Source organism: Palaemon carinicauda, chromosome 12 (assembly GCF_036898095.1).
Source record: "Palaemon carinicauda isolate YSFRI2023 chromosome 12, ASM3689809v2, whole genome shotgun sequence".
NCBI lineage: Eukaryota > Metazoa > Arthropoda > Malacostraca > Decapoda > Palaemonidae > Palaemon > Palaemon carinicauda.
This window is the reverse complement of record NC_090736.1, coordinates 136287655-136306745: the sequence shown is the minus strand read 5'-3', so window position 1 is coordinate 136306745 and position 19091 is coordinate 136287655. Positions and strand designations below refer to the sequence as shown.

At 36.0% G+C, this 19091-nt stretch overlaps 2 protein-coding genes across 3 annotated transcripts; one reads left to right on the top strand and one right to left on the bottom strand.

Annotated features, from left to right (window-relative positions):
* Positions 1 to 4842: 4842 nt before the first annotated feature.
* LOC137651308 (uncharacterized) lies at positions 4843 to 12393 on the bottom strand. 2 transcript variants are annotated; one of them, XM_068384576.1, is made up of 5 exons: positions 11878 to 12390; positions 9702 to 9922; positions 8680 to 8800; positions 7821 to 8000; positions 4844 to 6102 (listed from the first exon to the last, which is right to left on the bottom strand). In XM_068384576.1, the coding sequence occupies exons 1-5, from the start codon at positions 11936 to 11938 to the stop codon at positions 5972 to 5974; spliced, it is 714 nt and encodes a 237-aa protein (XP_068240677.1). In that variant the 5' UTR covers positions 11939 to 12390; the 3' UTR covers positions 4844 to 5971. The 2 variants fall into 2 exon arrangements, with proteins under 2 accessions (XP_068240678.1, XP_068240677.1); XM_068384577.1 differs by lacking the exon at positions 7821 to 8000 and having other exon boundaries at positions 4843 to 6102; positions 11878 to 12393.
* Positions 12394 to 13940: 1547 nt separating this feature from the next.
* Positions 13941 to 17029, top strand: LOC137651307 (uncharacterized). Its single transcript, XM_068384575.1, has 2 exons — positions 13941 to 14150; positions 14287 to 17029. The coding sequence occupies exon 2, from the start codon at positions 15103 to 15105 to the stop codon at positions 16891 to 16893; it is 1791 nt and encodes a 596-aa protein (XP_068240676.1). The 5' UTR covers positions 13941 to 14150; positions 14287 to 15102; the 3' UTR covers positions 16894 to 17029.
* Positions 17030 to 19091: the final 2062 nt, after the last annotated feature.

Here is a 19091-nt window from a genome sequence, read left to right as displayed (position 1 = left end):
GAATGACATTACAAGTATTATAATCATGTTACGCTAAATACAAATCAGACCATAGACATTGGATTTTAACTAGAAACTGAATGATTACCTATTCAGGCTATAGTAAATATGGCCGCGGGCTTTCTCTTGACTGTATAAAGTTGCAAGTCGTAAGGCAAATGCAGTTTTGCAACCACGGGGGCAATTCCAAATCCTGCTAGCCATTCTTGACTTATGGGTTCCAGAGCCGATGGAACAAGGTGAATGGGTGTCTGGTGGATGGGCGGGGCAAAATTTTGTCAAAAGGTGTTTACATTGCTTACGTAATGAATGTTTTCGACTCTTGGCTCGTTATCACTGGCCATGGCGTCGGTTAGATAATTTTTACTCTATAAAAATTAAAACTATCGGGTTTAGGTTATTGATAATGCTGACAAAATTTGTGTGTGGTTGTAAAATATACATATGTCAACTTTCAGCTACATCCGATGAATTGATAAGGAGCAAAGTCCAAAAAACCGTGTTACAGAGGCCCTGAATCTCATAGTAGTTAGTAGTCAATTAAAAGGTTCATTTCCTAATACAACCAATTCACTGTAATGTATAAAGATAATTCATTATCAAGTGCTTTTGAACTAAACCACACCCGGTTTCATTCACCGCTAATCTGTTTGTTACTTTGCGGACGAGATGACGTCTTGCAGTTGACAATTGACATTTCAAAAAAGGATATCCTCTCTCTCTCTCTCTCTCTCTCTCTCTCTCTCTCTCTCTCTCTCTCTCTCTGCTTCTCTTAGTCATCCTTATCTGTCATCTATATTTCCTCCAGCAACGATTGTCCAATTTTACTTGGGTTTAGTTAATTTCATTTGGTTTTTCATCTAATTGCCGGTTGGTCAAAACAGTCTAATGTTTATCCTTATATTTTATCGATCATAGGTTCGAGTCCCTGGCCGGGCTGGGCTAGTTATCATTAAAATGGCATTTCCTTGTGCGTCTAAGATCCCATGTAAGAGGGAATTGGATATTGAATGGTATTTATGGCTAATTTTGTAAAAAATTGTAAACCTCGAGTGTTAGTGACACACACACACACACATATATATATATATATATATATATATATATATATATATATATATATATATACACAGTATATATATATATATATACAGTATATATATATATATATATATATATATATATATATATATATATATATATATATATATATATATATATATATATATACAGTATATATATATACAGTATATATATATATATACAGTATATATATATATATATATATATATATATATATATATATATATACAGTATATATATATATATATATATATATATATATATATATATATATATATATATATACAGTATATATATATATATATATATATATATATATATATATATATATACAGTATATATATATATATATATATATATATATATATACAGTATATATATATATATATATATATATATATATATATATATATATATATATATATATATATATATATATATACTGTATATATATTATCATTATTATTATTATTATTATTATTATTATTATTATTACTTGCCAAGCTACAACCCTAGTTGAAAAAGCAAGATGCTATAAGGCTATAAGCCCAAGGGCTCCATTAGAAAAAAATAGCCCAGTGAGGAGAGGAAATAAGGAAATAAATAAATTATGAGAATAAATTAACAATAAATCATTCTAAAAACAGTAACAACGCCAAAACAGATATGTCCTATATAAACTATTAACAACGTCAAAACAGATATTTCCCATATAAACTATTAACAACGTCAAAAACAGATATGTCATATAAACAATAAAAAGACTATGTCCACCTGGTCAACATAAAAGCATTGGCTCCAACTTTGAACTTTTGAAGTTCTACTGATTCAACTACCCGATTAGGAAGATCATTCCACAACTTGGTAAAAGCTGGAATAAAACTTCTAGAATACTGTGTAGTATTGAGCCTCATGATGGAGAATGCCTGGCTATTAGAATTAACTGCCTGCCTAGTATTGCGAACAGGATAAAATTGTCCAGGGAGATCTGAATGTAAAGGATGGTCAGAGTTATGAAAAATCTTATGCAACATGCATAATGAACTAATTTAACGACGGTGCCAAAGATTAATATCTAGATCAGGAATAAGACATTTAATAGAGCGTAAGTTTCTGTCCAACAAATTAAGATGAGAATCAGCAGCTGAAGACCAGACAGGAGAACAATACTCAAAACAAGGTAGAATGAAAGAATTAAAACGCTTCTTCAGAATAGAGTGATCACCAAAAAACTTAAAAGACTCTCAATAAGCCAATTTTTTGTGCAATTGAAGAAGACACACACCTAATGTGTTTCTCAAAAGTAAATTTGCTGTCGAGAATCACACCTAAAATTTTAAAAGTCATACAAATTTAAAGAAACATCAATACTGAGATCTGGATGTTGAGGAGCCACCGTCCTTGACCTACTTACAATCATAATTTTGAGTTTTGTTAGGATTCAACTTCATACCCCATAATTTGCACCATGCACTAATTTTAGCTATCTCTATTTGTCACAAATACTATTCACTAATTAATATATTTAAATATAAGCTATGCAATAGCACTTGAAGGTTCTTTTAGTCTTTCAAATGTTGTAGACAAAGTGGTGATAAACAAGTATATGAGTTTTTTAAAGTTTTAATTATAACATTAGCAAAAAGAATACATAACATTTAATTGATAATAAAAGTGAATAATATGGAATAATAGTCACGTGGTTATAATAAATGTCAAACAAATATCAAAGAGCGGTGTTCATTTCATCAATAATAATGTACGTAACAAATATAAATGATTGCTATCTGATTTTACATTTGATATACATATATAAGCAATAGGTATCTTATTGAATAATAACCAAATACAGTGAAAAGATTAATAATACACTCGCGAATACCGCCGTGCGGTCGGTCACTTATCCCTTGTGCATAAGGCCACAACCCTCAAACATGCTTTCGTGTCTTCGACAGGCCAATAAACACGCTCTCTCTCTCAATCATAGCGACCAGTGCACATTTTACAATTACCGTAACATTTACCATTAAACACCAAGTACTAATACTTCGGTGACGGTAAACAACCAACACTGACGAAGAGCACTTTCAAGAAGGGGTGATATATAAAATCCTAGGTGTCAGGGAACTCGACCTCTTCCGCACAACAGCACCACGAATGCACTCCCGAGTTATTTCTGCTGATCCCCATTTCACCTCTGAAGAGAGAGAAACAGTAACTAAACAACTGTCCAAAAACAAGATGTCACAACCAATCTTCACTACGGTAACAAGAATTCGTTGGTAATAGCAGTTGGGTCTTTAACTCGGCTTTAACTCTGAAATCCCTATATACATACAAACATTACTTACTATGATTTAAATATAGTAATAACCTAAATAATAAACAAATATATATAAGTACACGGTGACACTATTAAGGGATTCACCAACCCCAGATCTACATTCTGGGGATGGAATTAATGCAAAGAGAGTAGCATCATCTGCATGTGCAGCAAGCTGGTTTTGTAGGCCAAACCCCATGTCATGTGTATATAGTATGAAAAGTAATGGGCCAAGAACACTATCATGTGGAACACCGGATATCACATTCCTATACTCACTATGGTGGCCATCAACAACAACTCTTTGAGATCTATTACTTAAAAAATCAATAATAATGCTTAGAAACGACCCACCCATTCTCAACTGTTTGAGTTTGAAAACAAGGGCCTCATGATTAACACGGTCAAGGGCAGCACTAAAATCAAGGCCAATCATACGAACTTCCTGACCACAATCAAGGGATTTCTGTACAGCATTGGAGATTGTATGTTATATATGGTATATATATATACATATATATATATATATATATATATATATATATATATATATATATATATATATATATATATCTTTTATACACTTGATCTAAGGAGTAAGTGCATATCATTTATGTTTCAGTGTCTGACCCGAATATATTTCTTGCCAGGTAGTAGGTTGGCCAGGGCACCATCCATTCGTTGAGCTACTACCGCTAGAGAGTTATTGGGTAATGAGACTGGCCAGACAGTACTACATTGGATTCTTCTCTCTGGTTATGGCTCATTTTCCCTTTGCCTATACATACACTGAGTAGTCTGGCTTATTCTTTACATATTCTCCTCTGTCCTCATACACCTGACAACACTGAGATTACCCAACAATTCATTCTCGCTTAAGGGGTTAACTACTGCACTGTAATTGTTCAGTGTCTACTTTCCTCTTGGTAAGGGTAGAAGAGACTCTTTAGCTATGGTAAGGTTCTCTTCTAGGAGAAGGACACTCCAAAATCAAACCATTGTTCTCTGGTCTTGGATAGTACCATAGCCTCTGGACCATGGTCTTTCACTGTCTTGGGGTAGAGTTCTCTTGCTTAAGGGTACACTTGGGAACACTATTCTATCATATTTTTCTTCCTCTGGTTTTGTTAAAGTTTTTATAGTTTATATGTGAAAGATTTGTGCTGATGTTGTTTTTCTTAAATTATTTTATTTTAGTTGTTAATTACTTGTAGTTTCCTTATTTCCCTTCCTCACTGGGCTACTTTCTTTGTTGAAGCCCTCAGGCTTATAGACTTATAGCATTTTGCTTTTCCATTTAGGGTTGTAGCATAGAAAGTAATGATAATAATAATAATAATAATAATAATAATAATAATAATTAATAATAATAATAATAAAGATTCGCATGGATATACATGGAATTCACAAGTGATAATAATAATGCTATTTTGAATATTCTTTATTTTTTTTTGTCCTGAAAGACTCATTTAAAAACAGTTATAATTACACAAAGACATTTCCTAATACTCATGAAAACTCCAAGGTCTTTGAGAACATTTTTATTTGCCAGACATGAAAGTAAGAGACTTATTAGATCCACTATGTGGCTTCAAATAAGGTTGTCTCTCCTTATTAATGCATAAATGAAGATTAATTGGAAGCTTAAGTAAATTATGAAACAAATATAAGTCTGTTCAGTGGCGTAGCTAAGAGTGGGGGACCTTTTTGAAAAGGCCCCCCTTGGCCTCCAAGAGAGGGGTCCCTCCAAAGCAGGGTCAGAAAAAAAATGGAAGTATACAATTAGAATTACTATTCGGTAAGGGGGAGCAGGTTCTCTTTACTAAGTCAGCCCCCCCCCCAGACCCTAAATTTCTAGCTACGCTACTATGTAACGAAAATGTAAATACAGAAATTGAATATGCATACATTAGAATAAGGTTTTTAAGGTTAAAGAAATAATTAAATAAAGGTGCCCACAATGAAATGAAAACCATACAGGGTTTTGAGACTTAGAAAAGGCCACCTACATAACATTTTCCTTTCAGATTAGGACCAGTTATTCTAAGCTCTGGTCTCATTTTCAACATAAGGAAATGTTGTTTGGCTAAAAGTAAAGATATTTTATACAGAAAGAGATTGTGGCAGATATTTTACAGTGAATCATCAATATTTCTACTTTTTACCACATCTGAGTAGTCGGATCTCGGTCATCATCTCTTTGAATCAGTGTAACCTTAATACATCTTTTCAATTACATGATATCACCAAATAGATTTATTATATTCTATTTACCTCCAAGAGAACAGCAGGGAATTTTTTCAACGCTTCACTTTCCAACTAAATCATCATGATCTTTTACCAGGTGAAATAGACTTAGGAAAAAAATGAAAATTTCTCTCTTGTAAGTTAGATTCTAAGTTAGATTCTTGTTTGGAACTTAATTCATATTATCTGTACTCTTTTTCTCAGTTTGTGCCACTGAAAGGACGTGACTTGCATATTGATTATGGCCTTCTTCCTGTGTTCATGGCATCCATGAAAACCACCAGGGAGGCAGAGGATCACCCTGCATTACCCCTGTCCTCATGCCTGTCTCGGAATCACTGCTCCATAGATGACGTTTTTGATTTCATGGTTCTGTTGTGCTCTGAAAACATTGCCTGGCAGCTGGACATCCTCGTAAATAGCCTCTGAATTCATGTTCGATCCAGGCTCTGAAACGGAATTATTATTGTTATTATTACTTGCTAAGCTACAAGCCTAGTTGGAAAGGCAGGATGATATAGTCTCAGGGGCTCCAACAGGGAAAATGGCCCAGTAAGGAAAGGAAACAAAGAAAAATACAATATTTCAAGAGCAGTAACAACATTGAAATTAATATCTCCTATATAAACTATGAAAACTTTAACAAAACAAGAGGAAGAGAAATAAGATAGAGTAGTATGCCCAAGTGTACCCTCAAGCAAGAGAACTTTAACCCTAGACAGTGGAAGACCATGGTACAGAGGCTCTGGCACTACCCAAGACTAGAGAACAATGGCTTTTACATAAGCCCAAGAAAAGAGAACATCGAACGGAGTATAATTCCTGTGTCCACATAAGGTACAGTTGGACACAGGAATGCATGGTCCACCTCGCTCTGGGGGAGTGCACCCTGCCACGCCTTTACTGCATGGTGAGTTTTTGCTCCGGAGTAAGGGTCGATTAGTTGCACTTTCTCAGAGCAGGATGTGCCAGGAATTCCTGTGTCCTACTGTACATTTGATTACGTATTAAGAGGTTTGTTGTAGATTATATCTGAAATTGTCTTTTTCATTTAAGCTGAAGACGAAGATTTACTTAATTGTTATCATTCTATTTTTATGCGATGTTCTACATTTCTTGTTGTTATACACATCTTGTTATTCACATTTTACACCATATAAAATAGGCTTTACATCATGCAATTCCAAATTTTTTTTTACATTTTTTATTGATTTGTGATCCCATATAATTGCTTTTTAGCGTTTGACTTAAACCTCTTCCGATTTAGAGACAAATTTCAATTGTAAACGACCTCTACTCTCAAAGAATCATTTTGTTTTTTAATAAAAGGTCGCTCATGAATTGCAAAGGCGAGGAACAGCAATAATGTCCTAGTGACTGATCAAATATACGTATGATCAATGCCTGAGTTAGGACCAGGGAGGGCCAGGTAATGGCTGTTGATGACTCAGCAGGTAGACCTATAGACTCTCCCGATACCCGGCTCACAAGGATGGTGAGGTTGCAGACACTACTAGAAACTATTGAGTTTGAGCGATTCCCAAACCCCGGTCCAGCATATCGCCAGACAGGGACGTTTCCAATAATCTACCAAAACCCTCATAAGTTTCATTTTAGGAAAGAGATATCTATTCTGTCAGGTGCAGCATCCAAGACGGAATACTTGTCTTTTTCCATAACAGGGTTGAAGGTTTCAGAGTACCTGAGACAGATTATGGGACCATTAGAGAAACCCCTTTATCAATAACAACATAACCTGATTTTAACTTGATAGTATGCAAAATGTTGTGCCTGATTTGAATCCTTAATATTTTGTGTATGAAGTTTGGCAGTAATTTTGGCAGTAACTAATTTTTTAAAAATCAGGTTTCTCTCAACATTGGGTTCTCAACCACCGCTTGTGCCGTCGAATAAAAGGTGTAGTTGTTCTGATTGCGCTGCTTGTAAGTTTTTGTGCTTATGTGAATGACAGGAATGTTTGTAGGAATATATCTATTGGCTGTATTATCACTTATCTATGTTAAAGACTGTGTATATAATATGACAGAATTGTCTTTAATATAGGGTTAAACAAATCTTCAACTTCATCAGAGGAAACTGCTCACTTTGAAACGGTGATAATCGTTAGTGTTAAAGAGAATAAGTCTTATTTACAGCAAATATTTACCATTAAGTGAAGCTCTTCTCCCTCGGATGATGTAAACAGTCATTCCTATCACGATAGCGACCAACACACAACAGATACTTAGTAAAATAATTGATGTGAAGTTCAGAGCAGTCTCTCTGGTGCTTGGCGTTGGGACAGTGCATGAGTCATTAGTGCTTTGCTTTGCAGGGTGAGTTAGTGCTGGAAGATATGCAATAGAGTTTTGTTAGATTACTTTAGCTTAAACAACTACATAAAATGCATTAGTTTCTAGTCCACAGCAGGACAAAGACGTCAGATATGTCAATTCATATTTGGTGTTTGGCCAGATTTCATCATCACGCTGGCAAGTGCGGATTGGTGCTGGCAGTAGATTTTCGTCTGATCGCTCACATTAAACCAACCTAGCATTGGTGGCCTTGACTAGTACAGCTTTGCTGATCTTAGATATACTCAAACACTTTCACTCCGTCAAGGTATCCCCACTGGTTAAACAGCACAGCTCAAATCAAATCGCAGAGCCAAGGAGATGGATGTTACTAAGAAAGTGAGCTAAGAAAGAAGATGGAAAACACGAGATATTAGGATGGGACAGAGGCATTTGCTCTGTTGTTAGTCCAAATGACCATACTTGACTCGACTTTACTTTAAGAGCTGTTTTCCTGGTCCTGTCACACAAGGAAACCCTACGCACTAGAGGAACTACAAGATCTGTCTGCCGTATACATTCTTAGGTACTTTGAGTATCGCACAGCGTAGAAATAAAACTGAAATGATTTTTTAATTAACATTGTGAATATATTAATTTCATGATACAGTATTAGGAATATATAGAAATTGAGGACTTTCCAAAAGAGGATATAAAAGAACATTGACTCACCACATCCATATATGTTGTCACAAAATTTCCAGGCAGTGTTTTTGGTGCTCTTGATTGTGATATTTAAATCATATGACTGATTTACCTCATATGTTCTGTAGCCTGGATAAATAGTCACTCCCTTGGAGAGAAAAACTTTGAAAAGACATTGTATTGAAAATTTTTCACAACATTTAGATATATCCGTCATATTAGGCTAACAATCATTTGCCTGTTAGAAATATCAATTGTAAACCAATTTTATTATAGTTTCACTAATCAGTTAATGACACATAGAAGCAGAAAATACCTTAATGGTGTAACTAACAGCAGTTTACAGAAATAGTTTTTTTCCTTTGAGTGTTTGGTAGCTCAAAAGTGAGTATGAATATTTATTTGGAATATGAAAGAACAATAAAGAAAGAATTATATTACCTTATAAACTTCGTTGCGAAGGCTCATGATTTGATAGGCGTGTATCTGTTTATTTATGTTTGTGTGTTTGTTCGTTTGTGATTCGCATAACTCAAAAATTGTTTGACAGAAACTCATGAAATTTGGTGGAATGATTGGCCATGATCCAACGACAATTTAATTATATTCTGGAATTTATTGGGTCAAAGTTCAAGGCCATGTAAAGGTCAAAAACATCTTTTTGCTGTATCGTGGTCAATTTTTATCCAATTTGCATGAAACTCGTGCCAAAATGTGCATAGGGCATTGTCCTGCTAGGGTAATGTCACTGTCCCTTGCCTCTGCCATTCATTAAGGACTTTTAAACCGTTAAGAGACCCTTTTTGACAGAGATTTTCCAATAAACTAAGTCTTTTGTATCCAAAGTTAACTTGAAAATTTTCATCTTTGATTCAAAATGAAATAAATATTTAAATTTGAAAGCTAAAGAAAGTGTTCACAAAAGAATGGTTTTTTTAAAAAGTAATCACCAATAAATTATTGATTTTTGTTCTTATTTTTTGATTGCATCATTACGGTTTTGTGGGGTCAGAGAATTCATTGAGTGATCGAAGACTTTTGATACTTACCAAATAAGTTCTATGAATTGTAAATAAATTCCATGGATTTGATTGGAATGAATTGTATGTATGTTCAAATAGTCGCTGAGGATTGTTTCGTAAATTCAGAAATCCTTCGAAGGTGATTTTGTTCTTTATAGCGTTGGTCGAAAAAGCTAGAAGAGAAGTAGAAGGAAATGCCACTCTGAATGTCCAAGATTTATTCGCATCAGTGATGTTGAACTCGTCATCTGGAAGAGAGAATGAGTTTGGACATTGTAAAAGAAGGCTTAAAGCAAAGCGTGTTATAAGATATGCTGTAATTTTAACTTTAATTAAAAAAGTTCTTCATTACTCTGTTAGGAACCAGTGAAAATAACTAGTCTTGAGGAAGTAATATATTGGGAATTTAGGGAAGGGTTTAAGACAGTATATCGCCATTCCAAACATCAATAGGTTAATTTGGTTCATGTAGTAAAAAGTAGCTGCTACGTAGTGTCCCCAAGTCTGAAGACAACGACTGAAATATAAATATTCAGTCATCATCATCATCACCATTATTATCATCATAATCCTACGCATATCGACGCAATGGTCTTTGTTAGATTTTGCCATTCGTCTCAAGCTTGAGGTTTTAAATCAATACTTTTCCATTCAACATCTCCTACTTCACGCCAAACATGTAGGTCTGGGTCTTCCAACTCTTCTAGTGCCTTGTGGAGCCTAGTTAAAAGTTTTGTGAACTAATCTCTCTTGGGGAGTGCGAAGAGCATGCCCAAACCATCTCCATCTACATCTCACCATAATCTCATCCACATATGGCACTCGAGTAATCTCTCTTATAGTTTCATCTAATAACAGTTTAAAAAATCTTTTTAATTTTTTGTCATATGTTTAATATGATAAAGAACGTTAAGCAAGCACTTTATTCCATATTTTCATGACGTCATGAAGGAATTCTTACTACTGGGTCTTAGCCTAAGTCCTTGGTGAAGGGCTGTGCATGAAGGATTCAGTCACTGGAGAGTGGGCTGCAGTGGTATTCATCTTTGGTAGTTACATATTTTAATCTCAATTGTTCATTACTTCTCAAATAGTTTATTTATTTCCTCATTTTCTTTCCTCGCTGGGTTATTTTTCCCTGTTGGAGCTCTGGGTACTGTAGCATCCAGCTTTTCAAACTTTGGTTGTAGCTTAGCTAATAATAATAATAATAATAATAATAATAATAATAATAATAATAATAATAATATGCAACTGAGCTGCCTTTTTTAATGATACCTGCATTCACATTTCAAAGTTTATCGTTTGATTTGTTTAAATAGTTCCTGTGGTTAGTCAAATGAAAATTAATTTTAATAATTTCAATGATAATAATTTTAATGATTACCGTAATGATTTCGTTAATACTAATAATTTCAATAAATTGACGTTAATCCCCTTGAAAAAATGGAATCATAACCTCCGTCGAAGAGGGGGAGACCTTGTGAGATCGGTCATGAAGTTGTGTGAAGCCTTGCTGGAAATCCTTCATGTGTTTCGAAATTCATATTAATTTTTTATTTTTTTATTTTAAAGAATCGTTTGCTTCCAAATTTCTAGCAAACTTTGATAGGCCACTTAGATTTTATTTTCATTTCAAGGCATTTATAAGACCCACATTTTTCTTTCTTACTAAAGTATATCATAAATTATTATTATTATTATTATTATTATTATTATTATTATTATTATTTTAATTATTATTATTATTATTATTATTATTATTATTATTATTATTATTATTATTGCTTGCTAAGCTACAACCCTTGTTAGAAAAGCAAGATGCTATAATCCCAAGGGCTCCAACTGGGAAAGTAGCCTAGTGAGGGAAGGAAATAAGGAAAAAAATTAGCAACAAGAAACTTAATGAAAAATGAAATAAAATATTTCAATAACATTAACAACATTAAAATATATCTTTCTTATATAAACTATAAAATCTTCAAAATAACAAGAGGAAGAAAAACATATAGTATAGTGTGCCCAAATATACCCTCAAGCAAAAGAACATTACTCCAAGACATTGGAATACCATAGTACAGAGGCAATGGCACTACCCAAGACTAGAGAACATATGTTTGATTTTGGAGTGTCCTCCTCCTAGAAAGATCTGCTTAACATGGCTAAAAAGTCTCTTTTAACCTTAAAGCGAAGTGATTCTTACCTGCTTGAACAGACGCAAAGGTCAGAATCAGTGCAAAAGGGAAGAGCAGTAGTTTCACCATAGTTGGTCGTTGGAATCCTGTCAAGAAATTGATCCCAGTTGGTCAAACTCACTTCTGAGTCCTCTGGAGAAATGAATTCGTGGTTCCTCTTTGGCTCGTCACTGAAAAGTTTCACTTGATTTTTCTTTTTACTTAATCACTTCTGAGGAAGAGGCTCTGTCTTGTTGCGTCTCTGTAAGCTAGTGAAGTACTAGTAAAGAACAAATGGCGTCCTGGGATCAGAAGAAAATGTAAATATAGTTCACATTTCCTACCGGATTTGTAAGATGACTAAACCTCTTCGTTTTAGCAACGGAAATACAACCAGGGACACTCTAGTAGGCTTGATATGTGTTAGTTAGTAGTCAATTAAAAGGTTTATTGATAAATACACCCAATTCACTATAATATATAAAGATAATCCATTATCAAGTGCTTTTGAACTAAACCACTCCCGGTTTCATTAACTGCTAATCTGTTTGTTACTTTGTGGATGAGATGACGTCTTGCTGATGACATTTGACATTTCAAAAAAGGATATCCTCTCTCTCTCCCTCTCTCTCTCTCTCTCTCTCTCTCTCTCTCTCTGCTTCTGTTTGTCATCCTTATCTGTCAGCTTGATTTCCTCCAGCAACGATTGTCCAATTTTACTTAAGTTTAATTAATTTCATTTGTTTTTTATTATCTAATTGCCGGGTGGTCAAAACAGGCTAATGTTTATCCTTATTTCTATCGATCATAGGTTCGAGTCCCTGGCCGGGCTGGGCTAGTTATCATGAAAGGGAATTTCCTTGTGCGTCTAAGACTCTAAGTTCCCATGTCACAGCGAATTCGATATTAAATGGTATTTATGGCTGATTTGAAAAAAAAAAAAAAAAACCTCGAGTGTTATTGACATATATATATATATATATATATATATATATATATATATATATATATATATATATATATATATATATATCAAAGCTCATCGCTTAAGAAGCCCTTTCTGTCCAGGCTGTTTCTTGGCATCCTGTTGATCCTTTCCTTTGTTATTTCTTCTCTTTGGTTATTTGATTTCCTTTTTATGTCATAATTACTTCCGAATAATTCTTTGTTAATCCGAAGGCCCTTGGAGAGAGAGAGAGAGAGAGAGAGAGAGAGAGAGAGAGAGAGAGAGAGAGAGAGAGAGAGAGAGAGAGAGAGAAAGATTTTATTCTCTTATACACTTGATTTAAGGAGTAAGTGCATTTCATTTATGTTTCAGTGTCTGACCCGAATATATTTCTTGCCAGGTCGTAGGTTGGCCAGGGCACCAGCCATCCGTTGAGATACTACCGCTAGAGAGTTATTGGGTAATGAGACTGGCCAGACAGTACTACATTGGATCCTTCTCTCTGGTTACAGCTCATTTCCCCTTTCCCTACACATACACTGAGTAGTCTGGCTTATTCTTTACATAGTCTCCTCTGTCCTCCAACACTTGACAACACTAAAAGGAACAAACAATTCATTTTCTCTTAAGGGGTTAACTACTGCACTGTAATTGTTCAGTGGCTACTTTCCTCTTGGTAAGGGTAGAAGAGACTCTTTAGCTTTGGTAAGCTACTCTTCTAGGAGAAGGACACTCCAAAATCAAACCATTGTTCTCTGGTTTTTGATAGTACCATAGCATCTGGACCATGGTCTTTCACTGTCTTGGAGTAGAGTTCTCTTGCTTGAGGGTACACTCGGGCACACTATTCAATCTTATTTCTCTTCCTCTTGATTTTTTAAAGTTTTTATAGTTTATATGTGAAAGATTTGTGTTAATGTTGTTTTTCTTAAATTATTTCATTTTAGTAGTTAATTACTTGTAGTTTCCTTATTTCCCTTCCTCACTGGGCTACTTTCTTTGTTGAAGCTGTGGAGGATTTATTTTTGCTTTATTTTTATTTTTGTTTTGCCAAATCCTGTGTGTGAGAGAGAGAGAGAGAGAGAGAGAGAGAGAGAGAGAGAGAGAGAGAGAGAGAGAGAGAGAGAGAGTATTGTGTTAGCGAGCGAAAGTAGTTAGTGTAACGATCGTTTGTGGTGAGGAAGACTGTTGGTATAAATGAGATTGTTTGTTTACATTTTTAGTAAGGTTACGACAGTGGTGAATGTTTCGGAGCGAATGCTTTTTTTATTTGACTGCAGCATAAGGCAGTTGTGTGAGAGCTGGATTACATTTATATTTTTCTGACCAGCGTGGAAGTGGTTTTTGATTTTCAAAGTAAGTACAGTTTTGTTTATCTTTGCTTGTCGTGATTGTGAATGATAGGAACAATTTATTATTTATCTTTGATTATAGTGCGATAGTTCAGTTAGCTAGAAGTGTTCGTAAGTGTTTTTCTTTTTTATTTTGGCAGGCTGCGATTCCTCCTTTGGAGTGACTAAATTTCTAGAAAGTGGATTACTGTTGATGACCTGGCCTGGAACTGATCATATTTAGACTGCTTTTTTTTGGATTAACGATTGTCGATGACCTGGCCTGTTTACTTTGATTGCTGCTATTGATGATGATAATGATGATAAGGATGATGACGATGATGATTACGACCCCGATTAGGGAGGCAGTGGTGGCAACTTGCCATACAGTTTAACCTGTTAATCACAGATTGAGGGTTGTGCCGTGAAAGACAGTTCGGCAGTTTGTGAACGACTGTGTTGCAAATAATATATATGAGCATACAAATTTTGGTGTTGAACTCGTAATATGTGTGTTTTGTGTTTTCATGTTTGGGTTGCGGTTAGTTTTAAGTTTCGTTAGGATTTATTGGATTGCGAAAAGGTTTTTTTGTTAATTATATATTTAGTTTTATTTATCTTATAGTGTTAAGTTTTGATTAGTTTAAAGTGTTAAGTTTTGATTGGTTTAAAGTATTTATTTTGAATGTTGATGGTTTATGATTTATTTTAAGGTTTAAGAATTATAGTTTTAAGGTTATGTTTTGTTTTGTTTTGTCCTTTTGTCCAAGAGTCTGGTTGTAGATTACGTAAGGGGAAAGTTTGTTTTGTGGAGACCATTGTAAGTAAGTAAGATTCAAGGGTGTGGGGGTTGTTTTTGCAACATCCCGCCACATTATTTTGGCGCCCGAACAGGGACTGCCGAGGTGGGATAGAAGCTGGACTGTTGGACGAAGGACGGAATTAGGTTAAGAATTTAGGATTAAGGTTGATGAAAAATGGAGGAGCAATTAAGGGTTTTGAGGGAGGAATTGCGGCTGAGTAAGGAGCGTGAGGAGAGGTTGCTAGTAGAGAATGAGAGGTTGAACTGGGAGAATGCGGCGATGCAGAAGGAGCTTAGGGAGTTGAAGGGAACTGTAGAGAGAGTGGAAGAGGGTGTTGAGATGAGGATGCGAGAGAATGAAGAACGAATGGAGAAACGAATGGAAGATATGATGGGGCAAGTCATGGGGATGATGAAAACTATAATGGGGGAAGGTGCAGTCGGAGGAGTGTCCTCAGCTTCGGGTAATGGGTTGATAGTGGATGAGAAGGTTAAGGTTAGTGATAATGGGAAAGGAAGTGATAGTGATAGTAGTAATAGTGATGGTGATATTGAAGATAAGGGAATTAGGCATAGTAAGGATGAACAGAAAGGTGAGAGGAAAGATGAAAGGAAAGGTAAAAGTGATGTGAAGAAAGGGAAGAAAAAGTATCAGGCTGATAGCAAGGACGATCGTGAATGGGTGAAAGTGGTAAGTAAGAAAAAGGGTAAGAAAGGAATGGTTAAGGATAGGAATTTAAGTGTGGAAGTGGATTCATTATATTCGAATGAGGAAGAAGGTAACAAGGGAGTAGACAGTGATGATAGCAGTGAGAATGAACGTGATGTGTGTAAGACTGTGTTTATGAGAGAGGTACCTCGGTGTGAAAGGTTCAATGAGCATAGCAGTAGGGATGTATATGATTTTTTCAAGGAGTATGAGAGGTATTGTCAGGATAAGTATGGTGATAGTAAAAGAGTTTGGGCTAGGGAGTTAGGAGAATATTTGACTGGGTATTTGTTGACGATGTATGGAGTGATAATGAGTGTAGGGGACGTTGATTATGAAAGTGTGAAAAAGAGAATAATTGAGCAGGTAAAACGTATGAAAGGGAGTGTTAAGTATAAGCGTAAGAATGATTTTGATGAAGCACGGATGAATGCAGGAGAAGCGATATCAATGTACGTATGTAGGTTGGAAACGTTAGCTAGGAAGAAGTATGGGGATGAAGGTATAAATGAGAATAAGGAGTTAATGAGGAAGTTTTTGGCTACTGTACCCGAGAATGTTGCCGAGTTTGTCAATTTGAAACGGAAGGAGAAAATGAGGTGGACGAAAGAAAGATTGACATGGGATGATATTTTAGAGATAGTTGAGGATTACGAGTTGGATAGGTGTATGAAAGAAAGTAAATCTGTGAGTGTAAGAACTGGAATGGAGGAAAGTGTGCCAGAATTTGTTAGTTTTAGAGATGCTGTTATGAGAGGACCGATGAGGGTAGCTGATAGTGTAGTAGATAGGAGTGTTAGGGCGAGTAATGTGGGAATACCTGTAAGGACAAATGAAGGGTTTAGGCAAGGGAATCAGGTTTGGAGGGATAGGAGTGCTAGTGCGCCGCAAGATAGGTCAGGTAGTTGTATCCGTGAAGAGAAGTGTTATAGATGTGGGAAAGTAGGACATAAGAAGAATGAATGTAGATGGGCTCTTGGTGCTTGTTTTGGATGTGGTGAGGTAGGGCATAGAATTAGTGAGTGCAAGAAAGAGAAAGGGATAAAATGTTATCGGTGTGGTATGACTGGGCACATAGCGAGTGGATGTCGTAGTAATCGTATGAATGTGATTTGTGGTAATTGTGGTAAGGATGGTCATTATGCTAGAATGTGCAAGGAGCCACGGGGTAAGTGTACTGAATGTGGTGCAGATGGGCATGTAGCTAGGGTATGTAGGAAGAAGGGAGTAAATCAGCCAGGATGTTCGGGAAACTAGAGTGTAAGAGGGTTCAGCTGGGTGAGTCCTCGAGTGTGTGCGGAGTGAATGTGATGCATGTTCGTGAAGGTTTACTACATGAAGACGTGATGGGCGAAAGAGCTTATGACTGCATGAGTGCAAAAGTAAATTTTAAGGGAATAGAGCTAGTTGGTCTGATTGATACTGGTTGTGGTGTCAATTTAATGTTTAGGAATGCATACGATAAGGTAAGGGATGTGTGTGAATTTAGGGGGTGTAAAGGTGAAGTGAAAGGTATCGGTAATTTAAGTATGTCTGTGCAAGGAAAGTTGCGTGAAAATGTCATGATTGGGGGGCTGATGATGGAAGATAATGATTTTTATGTGGTTGAGGGAGTAAATGACAAATACGATGTGTTGTTAGGTTATAACTTCTTGAAAAAATGCGGTATGATTGTGCATCCTAATGTAAATATGATAGAGATGAAAGTTAAGGGTAAATTTTGTGGGGAATTTTATTTGAATGAAGATGGTAGTGTATGTACGAAGGTATGGAAAGGTGTGCCGTTAATAGCAAAAGAAGGTGTTAAATTGTCAAAAGATGCGAGTGAGGTTGTCAGTGTAAAAGTTGCATGGCCGAATAGTCTGGGAATTGCCAAGAGTGACAATTGTGAATATGTAGTGGAAGGTTCGGAAGCAAGTAATTTGGTGAAAGCAAGTGTGCATGTGTATGATGGTATTTTGAATTTGCAGGAGCCGAAGGTGTATGTGAGCTTGTTGCCGACTGTAAGGAGGAAGAGAATACGGGGTATACGTGAGGGTGATTGCATGGGATGTATGTATACGTTGGTCAATGTAGAGGATGAAAGGTATGTTAAATTGAGACGGGTTATGACGGGTAAGATAAAGCCGGATGACGATTGGGACTATGAAAGTTTGAAAGAAAGAATTAATGTAGATGAGAATATAAGTGAGGGGGAAAGGGAACAATTGTATAGGATGTTATGGGATAGACGGAGAGTTTTGAGTCGCGGTGACGAGGATTGTGGGGGATCAAAGCTGCCTGAATTTAAGATAGTTCTTAGTAATGATACCCCCATATATCAGCGTCCCCGACATTTTTCTCCGCCTATTGCCAGAGAAATAGAAGAGCAGTGCCAGGAGTTAGAGCAAATGGGTGTAATAGAAAGGAGTGAGAGTGCCTGGAATAGCCCTATTGTACCTGTAAGAAAGCCGGATGGAAGTTTACGGATGTGTATTGATTATAGGAAGGTGAATGAAGTAACTGTTAAAGAACGTTTTCCGATGAATGTAGTGTCTGACTGTGTGTATAAGATGCATGGTATGAAAGTTTTTACAAAGTTAGATTTAGTTAGGGGCTATTACCAGATGCCTCTGGCAGAGGGGAGCAGGCCCATTACGGCATTTTCAAGTAGAAGTTGTCATTTTCAGTTTAAAAGATTAAGTTTTGGCCTTGCTAATGCGCCTGCTGCCTTCCAGAGGGCGATGAATGTAGTTTTGGCTGGGTTTGATAGACAGAAGGTGACTGTTTTTATTGATGATATTTTGATTGCTAGTGAGACAGTTGAGGAACACATGCAGTTGCTTGAAGCAGTATTAGAACGGTTGATAGAAGTTGGGGTGAAAGTTAAGCTTGAAAAGTGTACATGGTTGGCCGGGGAGGTGGAATTTCTTGGGCATGTGGTGAGTGAATCGGGTATAAGGAAGAGTGAAAAGTTTGTGAGTAAGGTGAGAGAGTTTCCACGTCCTCATACGGTGCGTGAGTTGAGAGGGTTTCTTGGGTTAATTGAATTTGGTCGGAAGTTTGTCAGAGATTGTTCGGGAATAGGGAAGCCTTTGAATGAGTGGACAGGTAAGAGAAATAGTACGAGACTGAAATGGGATGAGCGTATGATTGAAGCATTTGAAAACTTGAAAGAAGAGGCTGCGAGAGACGTCACTTTGGCTTTTCCCGATTATAGTGAACATGCGAGTATGCTAGAGTTATATACGGATGCTAGTGGGATTAGTATGGGCGGTTGCTTGGTTCAAATGCAAAGAATAAACGGAGATGAACAGTTGAGAGTGATAGCGTATGTAAGTAAAGCATTTAATAAGGCTGAGCGAAAGTATTCCACGATTGAAAGGGAGTTGGCTGCGATAAGGTTTTGCGTGAAAGCGTTGAAGGTATTTTTGTATGGTGTGAAATTTATTGTGCGTACTGACCATCAGCCCCTA

Excerpts from the sequence above, each read along its gene's own strand:
- LOC137651308 (XM_068384576.1), bottom strand. The coding sequence starts at position 11,938 with ATGGTGAAACTACTGCTCTTCCCTTTTGCACTGATTCTGACCTTTGCG. Across the intron at positions 8,801-9,701 it reads CAATTCATAGAACTTATTTG|GGAGTGACTATTTATCCAGG; the intron begins GTAAGTATCAAA and ends TTTCTCTCCAAG. Across the intron at positions 6,103-7,820 it reads GAGAAGAGCTTCACTTAATG|AGCCTGGATCGAACATGAAT; the intron begins GTAAATATTTGC and ends ATTCCGTTTCAG.
- LOC137651307 (XM_068384575.1), top strand. The coding sequence starts at position 15,103 with ATGGAGGAGCAATTAAGGGTTTTGAGGGAGGAATTGCGGCTGAGTAAG.